At 36.4% G+C, this 19,372-nt stretch overlaps 1 protein-coding gene across 4 annotated transcripts in view; it reads right to left on the bottom strand.

Annotated features, from left to right (window-relative positions):
- ADGRG2 (adhesion G protein-coupled receptor G2) overlaps positions 1-19,372 on the bottom strand; it is a 62,780-nt gene that overhangs the window by 18,094 nt on the left and 25,314 nt on the right. For 2 of the 4 annotated variants that reach the window (XM_072849107.1, XM_072849100.1), the window contains exons 4-15: positions 14,840-14,881; positions 13,451-13,489; positions 11,490-11,522; positions 10,529-10,570; positions 8,592-8,639; positions 7,272-7,339; positions 5,520-5,593; positions 4,393-4,432; positions 4,228-4,262; positions 2,750-2,832; positions 2,015-2,075; positions 749-1,485 (exon numbers count right to left, since the gene is read on the bottom strand). In XM_072849107.1, the coding sequence (XP_072705208.1) occupies positions 749-1,485; positions 2,015-2,075; positions 2,750-2,832; positions 4,228-4,262; positions 4,393-4,432; positions 5,520-5,593; positions 7,272-7,339; positions 8,592-8,639; positions 10,529-10,570; positions 11,490-11,522; positions 13,451-13,489; positions 14,840-14,881 (1,302 nt within the window). The remainder of the gene's footprint in view (positions 1-748; positions 1,486-2,014; positions 2,076-2,749; positions 2,833-4,227; positions 4,263-4,392; positions 4,433-5,519; positions 5,594-7,271; positions 7,340-8,591; positions 8,640-10,528; positions 10,571-11,489; positions 11,523-13,450; positions 13,490-14,839; positions 14,882-19,372) is intronic. The other 2 variants (XM_072849111.1, XM_072849119.1) reach the window with 2 other exon arrangements.

Raw genomic sequence — 19,372 nt, 5'->3', positions numbered from 1 at the left:
AAGCTTTGAGAAGCAGAAAAATTAAGCAGTTCTCTTGACCAACAAACCTTATCACAACTTGTAAGGTCTCTCAACATGTTATGTGAGACAGAATCCCTTTTTCTCTCTATCAGCTACTTTGCAGATAGCAATACTATAAATCTTATGAAAACATAAAGCAAGGTTTCAAATGGCCAGCATCAATTCCATTTTTTATTGATTACAAAGTTCCTCACATCAGACCATTAGTGATGTTAAATAATCTATTATTTTGGATTTTTAGACACTGGATGCCTGAAAGTAGAATAAAATCAAGATAAGATCAGCAATTTGAAAAGAAGCTTGTGAAGATGCGTACAATCTTCATAGGAAAATACATAGCCACTAAGAATATTCCTAATCAATAACAATATTTTAAGGAAGATCCAACGTTGATTTGCAATATTTTAAATACCAGCTTAGTAAAAAAAATAGCTACCTGGCTCTCTGACTTAACATTTTCTGACAAAGGTAACTGTTGGGAGCTTAGCACAGTACCTATCTATCACAGTTACCAACCAATTTGTAGGGTGAGGTATCACTCATCATGGCCAAAGGCATCAGAATGTATTTTAAAATAAGTATACACCTCATGAGAGTTGTCTCCAGCTTTTCACAGTAATTGGAAGGTCACAGCTCAGATATATAATCTTGTTTAATAAAGTTTAAAAGTAAATTCAGTATATGGCATTCAAATTAAAAAAAAAATCATTTTACTTGTCATATTTACCTGTGTTCCCATTAGGCAGGCTACCATGGCCATCAGCAGTAGAATGAGGATGAGAAGCTGAGACAGAATGGTTGATAGGACTAACAGTAGGGGTCAAAGTTATTGTGAAAGGAGTAAGGGGAAGAATAGGTGCTGTAGTAACAGTTTTGTTACCAGAAATAGGTTGGGTCGAATCTGTAGCAGGATGAATTTGTGCAACAGATTTGGTGGTAGTCTCAAAGGGGGGAATTGCTATTGGAGGTTTGGGGGGAAGCTCAGAAGAGGGAACTGCAGAATGTTTAGTGAAACTTATAGAAGGAGAAATTATTGTAATAGGCTTGCTAAGATATGCAGCATCAGATTTAATTGAGAAGGCAGCATTAGTGACAGATTTTGTTGCAGCTGTGGAAGTAGTGACAGATTTATTAGAAGCTATGGAAGGACAAGTTGGCACGGTAGGTTGAGCAAGAGACTCAGAGGGGGAAAGTGTAGTGGTAACACCGGTGGAAGACAGAGAAGTTTCAGTAGTAGATGTGATAGACGTTTCAGAGAGAGGATTTGTAGCGGGAGATGTGGAGAGAGTTCCAGAAAAAGAAATTCCTGTGAATGGTGGGATCAGTGGTCTAATTGTGGGGCTTTGTTTGGTAGAAAGCCTAGTGGGGGAAATAAAAGTATTAGATTTGGGGGAAGTCTTTTTAAGGAGAGAAGGAGAACGAGGGAGAGGAACCCATATGGAAAGAGGTGGCACTTGTATAATACTGTAAAAAAGCACAGAAATGCATGTTAAATTTAACATTGTTTACATTTTAAAGAAAATGAGTTATAATAGAGGAATATATATGAATGATATGGACGTACTACTAATAATGTATTTTTTTAAATCAATCAGATTAGATGTTTCATGCTCTAGTAACAAATATGAATTTCATAACAATTTGCGGGTTCTTACATTCTATTTTGCTGTAGTTGTTAACTAGCAAGTCCATAAATACTGCTACTGCCTTTGCTGCCTATTCTGGAGGTGACCTGATGCTGAACACAAAAGCTATCTGCATCAGCAAAAAAAAAAAAAGGAGGAAAAAAAAAGGAACGGAAAAAAAAAGAAAGGGAAGGGAAGAGAAGGGAGGGGAAGAAGGAGGAATGGGGAGGGAGCTATATAGGAAAATGTCTGTCAGCTTGTTCTTGTAGAGTCCTTCCTAGCTATTACACGGCAACATGGAAGTTGACTTTATTAATGCATTAGGAAATTTAGGAAATAAGCAAGTAAAATTTTGTATTTATACTTACTACATTTGTAATTCTTCAGCACTCAAAGAACAATACTTTAGTGATGAACAGCAGCACGGTTCTGAGATGACAAAGAAACATTAACCTAGTTTATACTGAAGCATAAAAATTGCTAATACTGTTAAGTAGGGTATTCAAATAAGCGTGTGTTATGTTTTTTAAACAATAGTGCATATTGCATAATTGATTTTGAGTTTTATTCTGAAATGACATTTGCAAAACAGATCTTGACCAGTCAGAATACTGCAATACCCCCAGATTTTTGCTAAATGCCTGACAAGTACAGATTTCTCTTTTTGTTGATGTAAACAAACCAAAATGCAAAGCTGTATCTTTTGAAACAAAAGGACAAATGGTATGAGTCACCACTCCCTACTATCACATATCACTAAGAAAGCTTGACTACTTCATAAACTTTTCAATTCAGATCGCCATTTCAGTAACACTTTTATGTTCTCAAGTAATTTTACACCTAATCCTTTCAAAGTCTGCTTTATTAATGTGGTCAGCAATTTTATACCAAAGTTTTTTAAAACATATCTCTATCTTCTCCCTCCCCACCCAAAAATCAGAAGGCTGCATTTTTGATGTATTTATATTGTTGAACAAAAAACTATTTTTATCTAAAAGTAAGTAACAATCTTTTCTTTTAGTTACTTGAAGGTCACCTGTAAAGATATGAAATTTAATTTGAAAGGGTAACTGTGATGAGACTGTGTTTCAAGTATAACTCACCAAGTTGGCTTTTTTCTGCTTTGTCTGTTAAACTGCTTATATTCTTTCCCTCAGCCAGCTTCATTATGAAATTGCAGTGTATACTATAATGAGAAGAAGGAGCTTTAGACTCAAGAAACAGATCTGCCTCATCTTTACAACACATGAAACTAACATCAAATGCTAAGTGAAAGCACGTTAGCACAAATGCTAAGTGTGAAAGCACGTTTTTCCTAGGCTCTTTCAGATTTGGGGATATTTTTAATGCACATAAAACACTATGCCAGGCTAAAAAGAAGGGTAATACATCAGTTTGTGGCAGCTTATTTTCTCTTTTCTCTACAGACACTGTTGATTCTTAAATGGGGTCCTCCCTAATTAATGTTAGCCATTAAAATGTTGATAATTTTGTGAAGATTATAACATAATCTCCACTGTTACTGTAAAGAAGCTTCAGAGAGGAACTAGCAAGTGTCCTAAGTGGCTGTGTCAGTGTATATGAAATCTCCATCACCTGGAGAAAGCCAGTGTTCTCTCTCTTGACTTTAGAGAGAACTTAAATGACCCACTTAAGCATCTAACTACACATTTACAATTCTGGTTCGATGACGTGAAACCCTGCCTAAACTAGCAAACCTACAGTAAAAATTCTTCACATTCAGCAAACTCAAACACACAGGTGAATGAAAAGGCAACACATAAAAGATGAAGTGAAGCTTCTTTCCAGCTAACAAGTATAAAAAGAGTACCCTAACTACTGCCAGTATATGACATGAAAGCGCAATCTGACTTTCTGTCTATTACTATTTGAGTGTTTTGGACTTTTCTTTCACCCTGACCCAGGAAGATAAACCCCAAATTCAAGTATTTGGGGAAATGAAGTCCCACATTTTGTTTTAGAATATAGTGTTTCCAAGCTGATCAGTTTAAAGGACTAGCAGTTAAACTGACAGACATTATCTATGTTTCCAGGTTTCCAGGATCACCCCTGTGCCTTATCATTCTGATACCCCATGGCTTCCCAACTCTGAACTAGTTACCTTCTCAGGCTTCCCCTGCCCTGAGGATGGCTGGTTTCCCAGGCTGAAGAACAGCAACCTGGGATGTCTGAAGCAATTCCCTCATAAAGATTGCATTGTATTCACAAGCTCTGGAAGTTTGGTGGTCCCAAATCCCATAGCCTTAGTGGTTAAGTTGCTATGTGCCTCAGCTAGTACAAAGATGAAGAAATATGGCAGGCAAGTCTGTGCTTCACCGGAAGATTAATGAAAAGCAATACAGTTTGGTTAAAAAAAAAAAATAATAATCACTAATGCTAGGACAATAATGGGATCAGGACGTCTTTGTCAGTCTACATATATTTCTCCAGCCTGTTTCTCAAACTTAACTTCCTAGAAAGTTTGTTTTTTCTTCTGTTACATAGCCATTCATACTTGATATAACACAAGACAATATATGACCTTTTAAATATATAAGCATTTAAAAAATTAACAACAAACCTCTGGTTTTCTGCACTGCATTCCATAACAGAAGACTGTAATGACAAGTGAAAATAGAAAAAAATTGTTTTGTCAGGAAAAAACAGGACTGTTACCTAGATAATGACATCGTCAGAAATAAGGTGAAAAAAAGTTTTCCAAACTAACAACAACTAGTAATCTTACCTCACTTACTGCTTGCAAGGTTTTGTTGAACTCTGAAATTCTTTAAAATAAAAAGTTACCATTATGGAGGATTTTTACTTATGTTTTTAAAGACAATTACAACAATATAATGAAAAGAACAAGCAATTACTGAGAAATTTTTTTTTTTCCAGTTGATCAGTGATTTTTTAAAATCATGCCAGTTCTAATATTGTACAACCACCTTTCAAAGGATTAAACATTTTAAAAGTTGCCTTTTATTAGTCACTCCACAAACTAAGTTTAAACCTCCATCATCACATATTTGAACATCAATCCACTTCTTTAAAAGTTATTTAAATGAGCAAAAGATAAATCTTAATGTTGCCTTTTGGCAAGCAATCATTTGGAATAGAATTCTAAATTTATACTCAAAGCCACAGAAACAGAATGAGTAAGAAATATGGATTTCTTCTACAAACAAGACCTGTTGGCCAATTACATATTTTTGATTTTCAGGGTAAGTTTTGGGAATAGCAGTAAATATTCATTCATTCAAACCTCTCCTTATAAAGGCTGCGAAAGAAGAAACTACACCAAAATAAAAATATAGTTATGGCTCCATTATTATGTATAATAGCTCCATGTATTAAAAAACATGCAGCTATTAGAAGTTCTCTTAGCAATTGCCTAAGAGACAGGCCAAATCCCTGATGTTATAAAAACTATTTATTCATGAAGAGCAGCAGTCAGACTGGCATTCTCAACAATCCACAGCTCATGTCCTCAGGTATTTTATTTTTTATTATTATTATTATTATTATTATTACTACTACTAGTACTATTATTACTATTGCTAACATCATCAGCATATAAACAACAAGGCCTTTGGGTCTCGTTGAGCCCCAAGGAAGCTAAAGGACCTAAAAGGAAATCAGCAAGTGTACCATTTCTTAAAACAAACTCCAGTGGTACATAAAACAAAACTAAGACTATTCTAACCAATACAAACTTTATGTTAAAGAACAATTAACTTACAATTCCTGAAATTTTTAATTTATAAAGTGCAGGAATAATGCAAAGTGAAGAGTCTGCTAACCACATGGAAGGTCTCACTTCATCTTTTTCAAATATAACAGAGTTTTCAATCCTTATTCAAAATTCCTTACCTCAGTTCTTGTGGGGTAGGTGCTGGAATTGCAATTAATTTTGTAACTTGATTGTTGATGGTTATGTTATTAATCTGTTAGAAACAAAGATTCCACCGCTAAGTAAAAACAGTAGTTTTTAGCCTTAAAAGAAACTTATGTTCATTTCACACATTTTAACAGGTTGAAATTCCAAAGATAAGAAGCACATTTTCTCATGAATACAGTTCAAGAAATATTTACCATGACATTGCTGTCACAACTTATGGAAAGAATTGGCTCGCTGAATAACAGGATCTGATTTGTGAAAGATATGGTCAAGAGGATAGTGACCTCACCATCTCTCATGTTGGAAAAAGAGGAATTTGGCTTAGTTTGCAACAAAGACGGCTTAGACCAGACACTGAACAAACTTTCTAACCGTAAGTGCAGCACTGGGACAAACTCCATAATAGACATAAGTAATAGACAACATAGAAACACAGACAACATAGGAGTAAGAAGCCAAGAACTGAGGTGAAAGACATGGTAGGAATGGTCTAAATATATATGATCTAGCCTTAGGGCCAGGGGATACACTAAGGTTTATCTAAAGGCCCTTTATAGATCTGCATTCTTATGTTCTCCTGGTTGCCACCACTACTGGTTATTTTTACATTTCATGCAAGCAGCAAGCACCATGATGAAAACATTATCTAACACATATGTATTGACATTACCTAAGAAATATTCTGCTAAAAAGTAAAAGAGTTTCAAGAGACAGGAAACCTGTTTTTCTAATAGCTGTAGGCATAACATTAATACACTAGGACAGTTTCAGTAGGCATTATCACCATTGAAATGCAACAGAATGCAGAGGTGGCTTTTGCCAAGTGCCTACCCCTGCCCAAACTCAATGCTCCATGTGCACCTCTGCAGTAACTCTCTGCATGACTTTGCTGACTGCTCTCATGCTTGCAGATTGGCACATGAAATCTCAGCCTGAGTGCAAACAAAGATGTGTAGGAGAAAGATACAAGGTCCTTTACAAGCTGAAGTCCTTATTTTTTTTTCTCCCTTCAGTTTTCCATCTATAATGACTAAACATTCTAATCCTCGTAGTATTATCTCGATACTGAATAATCTTTAGAGTCTTTGCTTTGCATGATATAATTCTCTCAAACCTCTGTTGTGTTGTGTAAGTGGACACACTCGTGCCACATAGGCCTATTGCAAAATTAATAACTGATTAACCACATGCCAAAAAGCATAGAACGATACCCTATTTATGAGAATCTCAACATGAATTATTCCCAGGATGCAATCCAACTTAATTTATGCCCACAGTGTTGCCATCTAATGATGCTTACCTTCTAAAGTAAAGTGCCTAAATTAATCTCCAAAGGAAGATCCTGTATGCCCTAAATTAATCTCCAAAGGAAGATCCTGTATGCCTAAATGTAGATTCTTGATTAGGCATTATTAAGATGTCTCTCCAGACTTCCCAGGGCTTCCCCCTCCTTTCAGTGGCTATATAGAGAATACAGGCCCTTACTGTAGGAAGTTTACTTAGCTGGAATTCTAATATTTAGCTGCAAAGCAGCTGTTTAAGAGAGAGGGAGAGTAGATCCATCCACTGCAAATACTCACTTGCACTGCAAACTGTATTTGAAATAAAATAAAACTATAAAAAATATAATAAGAATCATGTTAGGGTATCAGTAGTTTAAGTTTAGGCAAAGAAACTCATTTCAACCTTTCTCACAATAAAGTTTTAAAAGAGAGAACACTTACTATTTCTACATTTAGTGATGTGTTACTTTCCTCACTTGCCTGAAGTTTTACCTTGCCCACGTAGAACACTAAAACCAAAAGGCAAAAAAGTTAAGAAAATCAATGCTAAACCACATGATGTAAAATTATTTGAGAATTTAAAAATTCACTGTCTTGTGTTACAATAGAAGGGAAATAAGAACATTTATACTAGCTTTTCTGATCATTCACTAGTTTTGCAATTGTTCTTCCATCTCTTCACTTACTATTTCCACAAATGAATTAGTCCAATAGCTTCATTATTTTCTGTATATTTATTTTTGCTAGCTGTCTCTAAATTGCTTCTAGTTCCTTTTTTTTTTTTCCCAAAACAGAAAAACTGTACTGCACATTACTATTAATACAGCTCCAACTCCCACAACAAGAATAAAATGTGTGGGTAAAAGCAAAGTGATACTCTGAAAATTACTCCCTTGGTGATTAAAGAACTTTCAGGATACCATAGTGCAGAGCATCATTCAACAGTCCTTGAGAGCTGGTAGGCCCATTTTGGAGACAAAAAGGAACTTCTACGACACTTCTCTTCCTGCAGCCACACATTCAGTGCAGGCTATAAAGACCCATACAGGAATGCATACATGACACCACTCAAATCATCTAGCAGTTTACTGTGTTAACCGGTAGGGAAACTTGGGGGGGGGGAGGAGATACTTATTCTGCCTCTTTCTAATCTATAAAGTACTCAGCATATAGCTACTTGGCAGGAGTGACTTCATTTTGTCAAATATTTCTCACAGAAGCCATTTATCAAAGTGTTTTGGAAGACAGCAACATATATCAACAAAATCTTCTTTTACTACGTTTTTGTTAACACACATAAAGGGAACATCACTGCCCTTTCCATTTTCCTTTGTTTTTCTGTTCTGTAACATTACACTTTTAAAATACACACAGGCTTTTACAATAATTCTCCTAAACACTGTTTCAACTTCTATTCCTGATACAGAGTTAGGGTCAATATGGCAGATATTAGCGTCTACCATAGCATACTAGTTTCTTATTTTCTCGGGTTTGTAATTCTTATCTGCAACTGTGTATCCCATATAAGAAACCAAAGATAAAAAATACAATAGACTAAACATTACTTTTAAATACCCCCCCCATTTTATATGAATTTTTTTAGAAGTTATACAAAATCTCTCTAAATTTGCAAGAAAATTTATTACAGAGCTAGCTTTTACATAGCAATGAAAAGCTGCCTCATTACTCAGAATAGAAAATAGTTGGAAAATAGTTTCTTACAGGTTTTTTGTAAGAAAAATGAAAAAGAAAACCACTAACCTGAAAAATTACAGACAGGTGTTCTGTTGCATAAAATGGTTTCTCCTGCTATAGGGGATTTTTTTGGAAAAAAAAATCTAGTGAGTAAAAACGTTGAACTTAAAACCCAGTACTGACAAACACACATATTTACAATCATTTCAATGTTATAAATGTAAAGGTCTTTACCTTTTAGAAATATTTCACATACTGTCTAGGCTTCACTTCTCCAGGGCACTTACCATGACATTTTCCAAGACTTCGTATTTGGAGTGAAACATGCTGGTTTTGATTAATTAATTTTGAATAATTTTCTGTAACAGTTTCCACAGAAGACCTACCTGCAAGTGGTCTCTATTTTATTTTTTTTTTAAATCCAAATAAAACAGAAATTAGCATGTCATAAATAAGCTCCTCAAATATCACAGTGTTCAATCACTAGGTAGCCTATTATCTGCTCCCAGGATCCTCCTATGGCTCCTTATGATAGCATGATACTAAAACTGTTCTACCTGATAGAATTCAAACTATGATGACAGCAAACGTATACTTTCATCTAGTAGAACACGTCTTTAGTTAGTGACAGCAAGCTTTTGGCTGCTCCTGTATTTTTAAGGCTACCTGCACTGCAAAGAAATAACACTGATCCCAAATTAAGGGTACTGTAAACAGATGGCTCTGTTGTACAAAATCAAAATAAAGGACTGGAAAGATATTTGCATCCAAGACAAAACTCCTAAACTTGTTCATAAAAACAACGTGGCAGCACAACTTTCCTTACTTAAGCAGATAGATTGGCCTCCATTAATGGAAAAACAAATGCTATTTTCTCTGCTGTTATCATTAGCTAGTACCAAATGAGATGGGAATTTTTAAATTTTTTTACTTTTTCTGTGGTACAAACATTTGCCTGTTATAGTTTGATGCTTCCTCAATTTTATCACCATCAACAAACAGCCATCAGAGGGTACGGATTGTGAGCTGGTGGCAATATTCGAATTATTAGAAAAAAATATTTTTTCAGACAGCAATTTAGATTCAAATAATCTAAATTATTTGAATCTTCCCTTTTGTGTTGGCAGTTGTCACTGAAATAGTTATGAAAATTGTATCAGCACTTTTTTTTTAAAACAATCCTTAAAGAAATAAAATGTTCATAAATAACTGAATTTGTCAAAATTATTAACTACATAAAGAACAACGACACTTATAAAAACCCAACACAAAATTGAGGAGTGATACAAATGTAAAGAGTAACATCAGCCTCTTTTTCTTTACAAAGCACCCATTTGTGTGCCAGCTAGTCTTGCTTAGATCTCTGCATGCCACCAAAATCCACAAAATAGATAAGCAGTGTGGAGGATAAAAGACTGATCAAAAATCACTAGTGCTTCCAGCCCCCAAAGATCATCAAATAACATAGCTGCAAATTTCCTGCAGATCACATTCACACAGTCAAATTATACTAGCCAGTATGGCTCCAAGCCAGTTCTTCTACCACTTGCACGAATTCAGTGCAAATGCATTCTAATTGGTCTACCAGGCTCCTCCATGGGTAATAAAAAAATTAAATTCAGCCTACTCCTATAGACTGGACCTGAGAACATCATGACTGGATTCAGTCTGCTTCAATCTACTAAAAAGCATGAGGATTATTTTTTTTTAAAGTAAACATGGTCCCTGAGATTGTGTTTCTTACATCTTTGTGGTAGCTTGCTGCTCTGACTTACAAAATAACCAGACTCTCCTATATGCGGCCATCTAGGCAAGCATTGCAGAATTAGACCTTCTACCAGACTGGAGATCAATGCCAAGTAAGGCAGACTACTAATATGACACACCATAATACCAAGAAAAAAGATCCTATTAAAAATATTTGGGAGCAGACTTCCTGAACTCACACACACTTAAATTTTGAGGAGCATAAAAGAGGATCAGTGGTGATATATGAATCCTACCTGGTGTTATGGTGGAGTAATAATCAGTGATGTTAAGAGCTTCTGTTAAAAAAAAAAGTTTTAAAATTAAGTTTTCACATTTTAACTTAAAAAGCCTATGAAATACATGTCACAAAAATAAGTTTCCTAATTTCTACTTTAGACTCTATCTTCCCAGAAGTGTAAACACATGAGCATTTATAAGGGAATTATGATACTTTCAGCATGGGAAATGATAAAGCAGCATTCAGAGTGAGATCCATCCAATCAAATGTTTATGTCCCCATATGAGCCAGTTACTCTAGGGTCCCTATTATTCAGTGGAGAAAGCAGTGCTTTTAAGGTGTGATTCCCATTTAACCTATTCTACATGGGCACTTCAGCATAAGATGACTCATGTTCTAAAAATATATCTTTCCATCAACGGTGAAGAATAGCAGGATGACTAGCTCATATACAGACACGTAGGAATCTGTACTGATATGGGGTGAACCTACTTCTTGTTTTCAAATGCAAACATCAGGAAAAAAAGGGGTACCAAGTTCTTCTGATTTGAGTCTACTGATCCTATTTGGCAACTCATTGCAAGAACATATATCATGTAAGTGTCTTTAAGGAATGGAGTGTACATTTTAGTTCTGTAAAATACTTTAAATAGTATCAGAAAGTATAGAAAACATTCTATCTATAAATATGCCAAAAAACTACATACTTGCTAAAAATAAATATGCCCAGTTTGGGCTTTGGTAAGCAATGTAATATTTTGAATAAAAAAGGAAGGTTAACAGCTCAGTGTCAGTTAAATGAGCTTCAAAACCCTACCCATGCAGACTTAAAATACAGATTGGAGATAAATACAAATTTGAAGATCATGTAAGAAAAGAATTTGGACTAAACAAATCGCAGTTACTAAAAGAAAAAGCAAACTTTCATTAATGCAACGTCTCCTTTCAGACCTTACTCTCTTCATGCTAATTCTCACCTGCAGTTTGTGTAGTCTCCTCTGAAGTCATATCTGAAGAAGAAAAATTAATAAAAGTAAAAACAATAAAAATAAAATAAAAAACTAAAAAATCTTAAAAATCTAAATCTAACTAAATATAAACAAGAGAAACATTAATAAAATCTTGCCTGAAGGATTAATAGGATAGGTGATAAAAGTAACAATAGAGGATTCTGGGGAAGAAAAAAGAGAAAAGAAGTAAAAGCTGTATTAATATAATATTGTATTTCTACAAGTTTTGGAGAAAAAAGATCAAGCATGCAAAACTTCAAACAGGAACTGAATATTATTTATCTAAGTTCCATTTTAAGAACAACTGCAGTGCTTGTTAAGAATGTTCACATTATTTCAATATAAATATTTGGAAGAATGTTCACATTATTTCAAAAATCTGAGTATCTGAATACAAACAGCTGGTAATTGAGTTCTGTCAGATAAGTTCCTTTTATCAGTTTCATTCTCTTAGAAGATGCAGATGAATTTGGCATTTCCAATAGCAATAACTGCTTAGCCCCAAGGACCTTTTGTTGCACAAACTCACAACACTCATGAGCAGAGATGGCACACTGGCTTTGGCAAACTGTCTCTCCAAAAAAGCTATTTTTGCCAGTAACCATATATAAATAAAGTAGACTGAGGATGCAAATTTTTTTCAGCTACATCAAAAGGAAAAAAAAAGAAAATTACATTAAGACAATAGGAGAAAATTTAAAGATTGCTTAGGAAGGATATGCTTAGTAGGCATATTTTAGGTGTCAGCGCAGGAATACAAAGTGGTTAGAGGACCACTTTATATCACTCCAATATGACAACTTACTTTTTTAAAATGGGCTAGAGCAGCTTCATAACAGAAGAACATTATGCTTTCCTAACTTCTTTACTAAAAGCATCACTGTCATTAGTAGAAGCAATATCTTAAGTACAGTAAAGAAAAGTTGGTGGCTCTGCATGAAGATAGTTGCATATCAAGAAAAAGAAGGAGTCTACTTCATTACATGGAAAGAGAAAGGGAGCTTTTCTTTCTGATATATTTATTTCAACTAGACTAGCCATTTTGAGCCTTTTCAAAAGTGCCCTCTTAATTCCATAATCAGAGTAAAAGCTAAGCATATTTGGTTCTTTAGTAACAATCCTGAAGACAACTGATTCTCTAAGGCAACTAACGAGCAGCCAAAATATGAAGAATCAGAGTGAAAACTAAGTGCTGACTTCATCTGTATTATTTGGCTTGGTATAAACTACAACAAATATTGAATTGGCTGCAATTGTTAAAGATGAACCATTCCCAGAAAAAGATTGCATCTGTAAAAGAACAAAAGCATGTGTGTTTGTGTCTGTATTATTTCTTTTCTCCAGAGCATGATATGTCAGTGTACATTAAGCAAGAAAGCAACTAGCTTTCACACAGCTATTTCTGTGTGTCTACATTCTTCGTTTTTTAAAAATGCTTTCATAGATGATGTTCATCACCTCTGGTCCCAGAAGTTATTAGTGTCTTGTGTGTGTGTGTGTGTATGTGTGCATGTGTGTACTTGCACACGTGTGCATGTGTGTAGTATACTACACTGCATCAAATGACATATGCAAATCTGCTAGGGTGGGAGGAGATGTAAGGGAGCTCTCTCACTACAGCGTTCCTCCTCTGCCGTCTCTGCAAACTGTTCACTATTCAGGTTACGGGACAAAGGCTCCTGATCAAGCAACTTGCACTTACTTCATCCCCAAGCATCGCTGCCACAAACCATAAGTGATTCTATAAGATAAGCTATTTCATTACAAAGTAGAATGGAGAAATTAATTTTCTCTTAAAAAAATAAACAATGAAAACATTAAATGTTGGAACTCATTTACATTACAACTTTTCTGCATTACCTCAGATAAAAGCAGAAGATTTTATCTAACAGGAAATAACAAACATTGCAGTAAACTGATTTTCTTACCAGAAATGGCTGTTGCAGCTGATTCTCCTGAATTTGCAGCTTTTGTTTCAGACAGAAAAAAAAAAGAGGGAAAAAAAGGACCATAATGAAGTTTCAGACACATACATAATCATCCTCAGCAGCCTTTCCTTATATTATCAAAAGTTTACTGCATTCACCAGAAGAGGGCAACACCGGCTTATCAGAAGAACACTTCTGGGTTGTCAAACAAGGCAGATGTAACAATCTCTGATAAAAAAAATTACAATTTTTATGAATTCAAATAGAATTCAACTGAAGACGATTTGTTTTCAACAAATAATGGACAGTTTGCATTGTATAATGTTAAGAAAACAAAATTCATTGACCCAAGATATGTGCCACGCTAGCCTGAAAGCCACATGCCTACCCTGAGTATCTTGCTAATTCTGGAAAAGGGAATCAAGCATACATAACAAGATGGCTGGAGGTGGATATGAAGAACTCTCTCAGACTTTGTATAATAACACTGAGAATTGCCATTTAAAATGTATCCCATACACAGCTGTTCTCCTTTCTATCCTGCAAAAAGCAGCATTACAAAAAGCTAATTCATTTCAAGTTTGAACCTCTGATCTTGATAGGAGACAGCCAATTATTTATATAGCAAACACTAGCCACTAAATCTTTGATGTTGTTACAGTCAGTATTTTGATCAAGAAGAAATTAGGAAATTTGATACCTGGTTCACATAGCAACTTCAAAGTTAGCCCTTTCATTCACTGAGTGGTTTTTGACAGTGCCACAGACAAGTCAAGTCACAGTTATCACAGAAATATAATCTAAAGAACAGCTGGCTGCCAATATGAAACACTATTTAAAAAAATATACTTAAGGTATTTCAACATCTTCTCTCAAATCTCAAAAGTCAACCTATAATGTTACTTACAATATACTGATTATACTGTAAAGCCTTTCCTACTGTTGTAGGAGAATTAAGTCAGAGATACCAAAAGTCTCTGTGGAAACCCAGATTTTTTTGGTTAAACGTAGTAAACAAGGAGTTTCTGAAATGCTAATCACTCACATGATTCCTTGCTCAGACTATTTTGCTTGCCTTACTAAAAACTAGGAATAGCTTCTTTCCAAAGGCTAAACATAAATATAAATTTCTGCAATGAAAGGAGAATTGGAGTAATGTCAGTGACCTTATTTTTATTTTCTCTGGAAAATTACTGATGCTCTTGATACTGATTTGCACCATGAAATATGCTAATAAGCCACAAGGATTATATGGATAATTAACTTGCAAGTATTTACATATTCTTAACTATCTCCATGAATTAAAAAGTAACAGCAGCAGCAATCTTCCTACACACTTTCTAAAATACAAGAACAATGGGGAAAAAATTACACAGAACCCCCATGTACCTGTTATCTGTTTTCTGCCAGGCAATGTAGCAGCAGTTTCAACTACAAAGGAAGAAGATTTTTTAGGAGCAGAAGTTTTTATATATATTTGTACAAATGCATATATACACGCACTTTTTTAAACACACCATTTTAGATGTGCTACTCACCTCAATTCAAGCTGGTTTGCAAAACTACTTCACATCCATTGAGAAATGTGTGTCAAGTCTTTTTGAAAGCTGGAAGTTGAACGCTTTTGAGTTCAATTTTTTACTCAGTTTATCAATTCTATACTTATGGAAGGCACAGATTAGGCTGTGAGCTTTCCCACTGCCCTTTCATCGCCAATGTCTTCACAAACCCTTTCAGTGCATTTGCTTGAGTGAGGATGAAGGAGACTAAATAGCAGAAACCAAAAATGTAACAGGTACACAAAACTGTGCTTTCACACAGCTATTTTTGCAAAAATGGGGAAAAGAAATGCTGATGTGAAAATTTCAAGAAGTGAAATTTTATTAATACAAAGAGAAACAGATAAATTAAACCAAAAAAAGCAGGAGGCAGGAGAGTTGGGTAAGACAGGAACGCTTTATTCCATACATATTTACAAATTACATGAGATGTACTTTGAGAATACATCTACATCATGATGTGCATATACATCATGTAGATGCTCACATGCCCAAGAGCTGAACCACCAAACAACATCTAAACAATGAACAGATAGATCAGGCTGCCAGAAATTAAGCGGCTCAGGTGGATCTGGACCGGGAATTAAAAGGTGAGCTATTTCTAGCTCAATGGGCCCATGAAACATGTCCCTAGGGACACCTAGGGAGAGATGCAACATACAGATGGGCTCTTGATCAAGGTGTCGATCTGACAATTGAAGCTATTGCACAGGCTAGCCATGAATGTGAAACACACACCATAATCAAGTGAGCCAAGTGACTACAGTCTCCCTGGAATAGAAGATGGTGGCTGGGCTATCAATATGAGGAGGCCTAGCAGATCGATTACATCAGACCACTGCTGTGAATCTGCCACCAAGACAAGTGCTATGTGCTTCCTATGGAGGCAACTAGCAGGTGGCTAGAAATGTACCCTGCAGCCTATGCCACCACCCAAAACATCATCTTGGGCCTTGAAAAACACGTGGCAATACAGCACGACATACAGTTAGGGCACTGTCACCTACTTCAGCACCCTTGATAGCTGAGACCCTGGCTGCTGGGGCAAGGAGGAAGAGATATTCTCTTCAAGTCACTGAACCTGGTGGGACACTAGCCACAGCCAAGATGCAGGCCCACAGGGTTGCGGAGGAAGAGAGATTCTCTTTGAATTGCCAGAGCTGGTGGGAGTTTCTCCACAGTTAGTGCCTTAATATCTGGCCAGTTCATCATCACGAAGGTGTTGGCATATTACCCTGGTGCGTACTGTACTAACCTTTGCCACATGGTCCACATGCAATGGATGTCATCCAGATCTTTGGAGACCTGGTTGTTGTCTAGGTTGTTGTAGACCACCTCCACCACTGCTCATTCCCTCAGATACTGGACACCTTCCTTCTTCCATCAGTGGTAGCATCCATAGTCTACAAGACCATCCTTGGACTCTGAATCCAGTGATCCAAGTTCAAATCTCTGTGGGACCTCCAGTAACCAAGCAGTTGGGGATGACACACAGGAAAGTGCTCTGAGGCAGCAAATTCCTAGGTAGCAAGGTGTGTGGGAGAATCTGGGCAGGTGCCTAGAGCAGTTTTCAGCCCTGAAGGCCTGGGAGTTTACACCTGAACAGGCATGGAATCCTGTTGAAATGGCAGAACACTTGAAGGAAGGATGTCTTGCTTACACTGAAGATGGACAGAGACTTTTGGTGCTGTGTTGGGGCCTGGCCTATGCCTACCAGGCCTGGGTCCAGCACCCTGAAAGGAGCGAGAGGGTCTCTGGATCTAAGGACATACAAATGGATGCTGTGGCTAAACCAGAGACACAACCCTAACCATAACAGTCACTCCTGCAGTCAAGAGGAAACAATGGAAGTGGAGGTTGACCCAGTTAGTGAAGGAGGAAGAAGCTCCTCTTGAGGGGATGTGGGAAGAAGACTCAGAAGAGGCAGCCAGTTCTGCAGCAGGACAGCCACAAGAACAGGAGGGGGAAGTGACAGAAATCATAAAAGAGACAGAAACCACCCAGTTCCTATTCCTGAGCGAGCTGCAAGATACACGCAAAGATTACAGCTGCCAGCCAGGTAAGCAGATTGCTGCCTGCTTGCTCCAATGCTGGGATACTGGGGTCAACGATCAGGAGTAAGAGAGTACATGAGAGCTTGACGAGATGTAAAGAAATGTCAGTTCATTTTTGTTGAATGTCATACACTGCATGAAGCTAAAAGCAGCAACTCTGAAATATGGCAGGATTAATACATTGAAATCGGATTAATTTCACTATGTTTAATTTTTTAGGAGTTTTCCTTGAAATTAACTGTTGGTTTTAGTTGATTTGCATCCTGGGTAGAAATCTTCTCATGTAAAAGGAGTGGGGGGGAAGCGGGGGGGGGGAGAGAGAACCAATATTCTAAGTAAAATAATACACATCCATTAAGTAAAAAGTATAAGTAAAAAATTACACCTTCATACGTATCAGCCTACTGAATTTAAACTATTCCAGTAAAGACAAAACCAAGTTACATCAAACATCTCATTTGAGACAACTAGGATTCTGCCTACAGAGAAATACAATTGATCTTTTTAACATCTAGCACTGTATGAACTTCACAGATCATTAAAATTTGGCTATAACCTTAATTTTTACAGTCAATTTTCAGGAAAATTAGGACTCATAATATGGTAAGTCTAGTTAAAATACATAATCCTATAAAGTATGTGTTCTAGAGCTCTTATGTAGAAGTGTTGTTACATTAACATTGTACCGTGATTAGGTATTATGGCACCTATAAAATTATTTTCTTAACACCTAGTGTGGGTTTAGGGAAGACCCTTAAGATACAATACTGACTCTAATATGCAGAACTGAAACAGTAGTCAGATAAAACTTTTCTGTTTTGTTTAAATAGTAAATCATTTTTTAAGGTAGAATGGGGTGAATAAAAATAATTGAGTCAATTCTACATAAAGTAAAGTGGACTTTCAGTTAGAGAAGAAAGTATCCTTCCACATGTGGGCAAACTGGCTTTTCTACCACAGATGTTAATTACATCTCCAAAAATTTACCTGCCACTGGTCCTGTCTTACTAAGTGGTTAGCACCTTGTGCAAAAGCGCTTATCTCCAACCAAAGGGCCCTGGAGCAAATTAAATTCTCAAAAGGAACCCACCTATTGAAGTATGCAGCATCTCACAGAAAAGACCACCACACTGCTGCTTCTGCCCACTAAAAAAATAAAAAAATCTGCCTGGGGAATCTGACCTTAAGATGTTTCTCACATACTCCTGAGGAGTCAGTGTAGACATAGTTACTGTAGACAAACTGCATTTCCCATCCTCCATGTCCCTTCAACCTGCTTTGTGAATTTTTGAGAATACAAGTAGTATCCTGAGGTAGGTAAGAAAATTGGCCACTAACATGTTTAGTACCATAGGTTAGTAAGAAGATAGTGAACTCTAAAAATGCCAAATGCTTTTAATAACAAATCCAGCAGTACAGGGAGCAAAGTAAGCTAAACACAAGCCATGAATATGGAGCTGGCAAATGCAGCAAGTGATGATGGCATGCATAATCTGACGGACATTTTTTTCTGGACACAAATCTAACCATGACTTCTCTTACAGCACAATATTCACATGCCTACAGTTGTTAGAAATTATCCATGAGAATGAGACTTGTCACTGATCAAGGTGCAGCACTAAGTTCACTAACCAAGTCTTTCACCAGAATCACCTTTGCATACAGGAAGAGGGAAGGAGGAGAGGCTGTCATACATTATTGAATTTCACTTACATTTGTTAACCCTCCTCCTTTGTTGTGTTTAAGAACTAGAAAAGAAAGTGAATAGGGTTTATTTGGAGAAGTATTAAAGTCCAATCTAAAATATCCTGATGGATATAAAATATCCAGTATTAGTCTTTGCTTTTGCTGGAAGGGAGACAGAATAGGTCCCCACAAGAACTGTTTTTTTCTGAAGGAAAAGGCAACTCCATTAAATGAGATAAGCACCAGTTTCTGTTACTAACAAGCATCATTAGAAACAAAAGCAGCAAGTCCCTTACTGCCTTCATATCACTTTGTACTGTTCCGACACAAATAGCTAGCCAAGCCAAGACTTCAGAATCCCATCAGTGTAGGCAGAGGAAACTGTTCCACTGGTATGAAACCTGTTTAGCAACTCTTGCCATCGCTCCATACCACAGCTGCTAAAAGCTTACCTGGGAACCAGTATTTGCATTGTGACAACCTTTATTTCCCGTAATGACTTTGTATGACAATGGGAACCAGTGTAACTTTAGCAGCTCCAGTCTGGTAGGAGACTAAATCCATTAATAACAGTTCTTAAGGCCAGGTCCACAAACTGGTGTACCTCTGAGAGACGCCAGTGC

The sequence above is a fragment of the Ciconia boyciana genome, chromosome 1, assembly GCF_034638445.1.
Source record: "Ciconia boyciana chromosome 1, ASM3463844v1, whole genome shotgun sequence".
NCBI classification, from domain to species: Eukaryota; Metazoa; Chordata; class Aves; order Ciconiiformes; family Ciconiidae; genus Ciconia; species Ciconia boyciana.
The sequence above is the reverse complement of the archived record's forward strand: the minus strand, read 5'-3'. Positions and strand labels throughout refer to the sequence as shown.